The following is a 708-nucleotide window of genomic DNA, read 5'->3' as shown; positions in this document are numbered from 1 at the left end:
TCTTTGGTTGCGCCGTTTAGAACGGGAGGACGATATGGAAACATGCGCCTCCCCTCCTAGTCTGAAAGGTCGCTACTTCTGGTATGTGCGAGAGGAAGAGTTTGTGTGTGAACCACCGTTAATTACCCAACATACCCATAAGCTTTTGGTCCTGGAGGGACAGACGGCCAGTTTACGCTGCAAGGCAGTGGGAGACCCTATGCCTCTCATACACTGGGTTGCTCCAGATGACCGACTAATTAGTAACTCATCCAGGGCTATAGTGTATGAAAATGGTACTTTAGACATTATGGTCACCACCTCTAAGGATTATGGGACATTTACTTGCATTGCTGCAAACGCAGCAGGAGAATCAACAGCCTCAATTGAGCTCTCCATCATCCAACTCCCCCACCTAAGCAATGGAACTAACCGCACATCTCAGCCAAAGTCCAGGCTGTCTGACATCACCAGCTCCACTAAAACTAGTAAAGGGGAGACCAAAGCCCAACCAGAACAGGTAGTGTCAGTGTCAGAGGTCACTGCAGTCTCTGCTCTGATCAAGTGGACAGTAAGCAAAGTGGCACCCAAAGTCAAAATGTACCAGCTCCAATACAACTGTTCAGAGGATGATGTCCTGATTTATAGGTAAGTATTCCATGTTTATTTTCCTTTAAACCACCAAACTACACACTAATTAGGCTTGTGCTTTCACCTGCACTTTATTTT

At 46.5% G+C, this 708-nt stretch overlaps 1 protein-coding gene across 1 annotated transcript in view; it reads left to right on the top strand.

Moving 5' to 3' along the window:
- Window positions 1-7: 7 nt before the first annotated feature.
- Window positions 8-708, top strand: part of LOC107576634 (leucine-rich repeat and fibronectin type-III domain-containing protein 2-like) — a gene marked incomplete at both ends in the record, with an annotated part of 20,375 nt that continues 19,674 nt past the window's right edge. The window contains one exon of the mRNA XM_016262778.1: window positions 8-627. Coding sequence (XP_016118264.1) covers window positions 8-627 — 620 coding nt within the window. The remainder of the gene's footprint in view (window positions 628-708) is intronic.

This window comes from Sinocyclocheilus grahami, unplaced genomic scaffold (genome assembly GCF_001515645.1).
Source record: "Sinocyclocheilus grahami isolate Dianchi unplaced genomic scaffold, SAMN03320097.WGS_v1.1 scaffold4072.1, whole genome shotgun sequence".
Taxonomy (NCBI): Eukaryota; Metazoa; Chordata; class Actinopteri; order Cypriniformes; family Cyprinidae; genus Sinocyclocheilus; species Sinocyclocheilus grahami.
The sequence above is the reverse complement of the archived record's forward strand: the minus strand, read 5'-3'. Positions and strand labels throughout refer to the sequence as shown.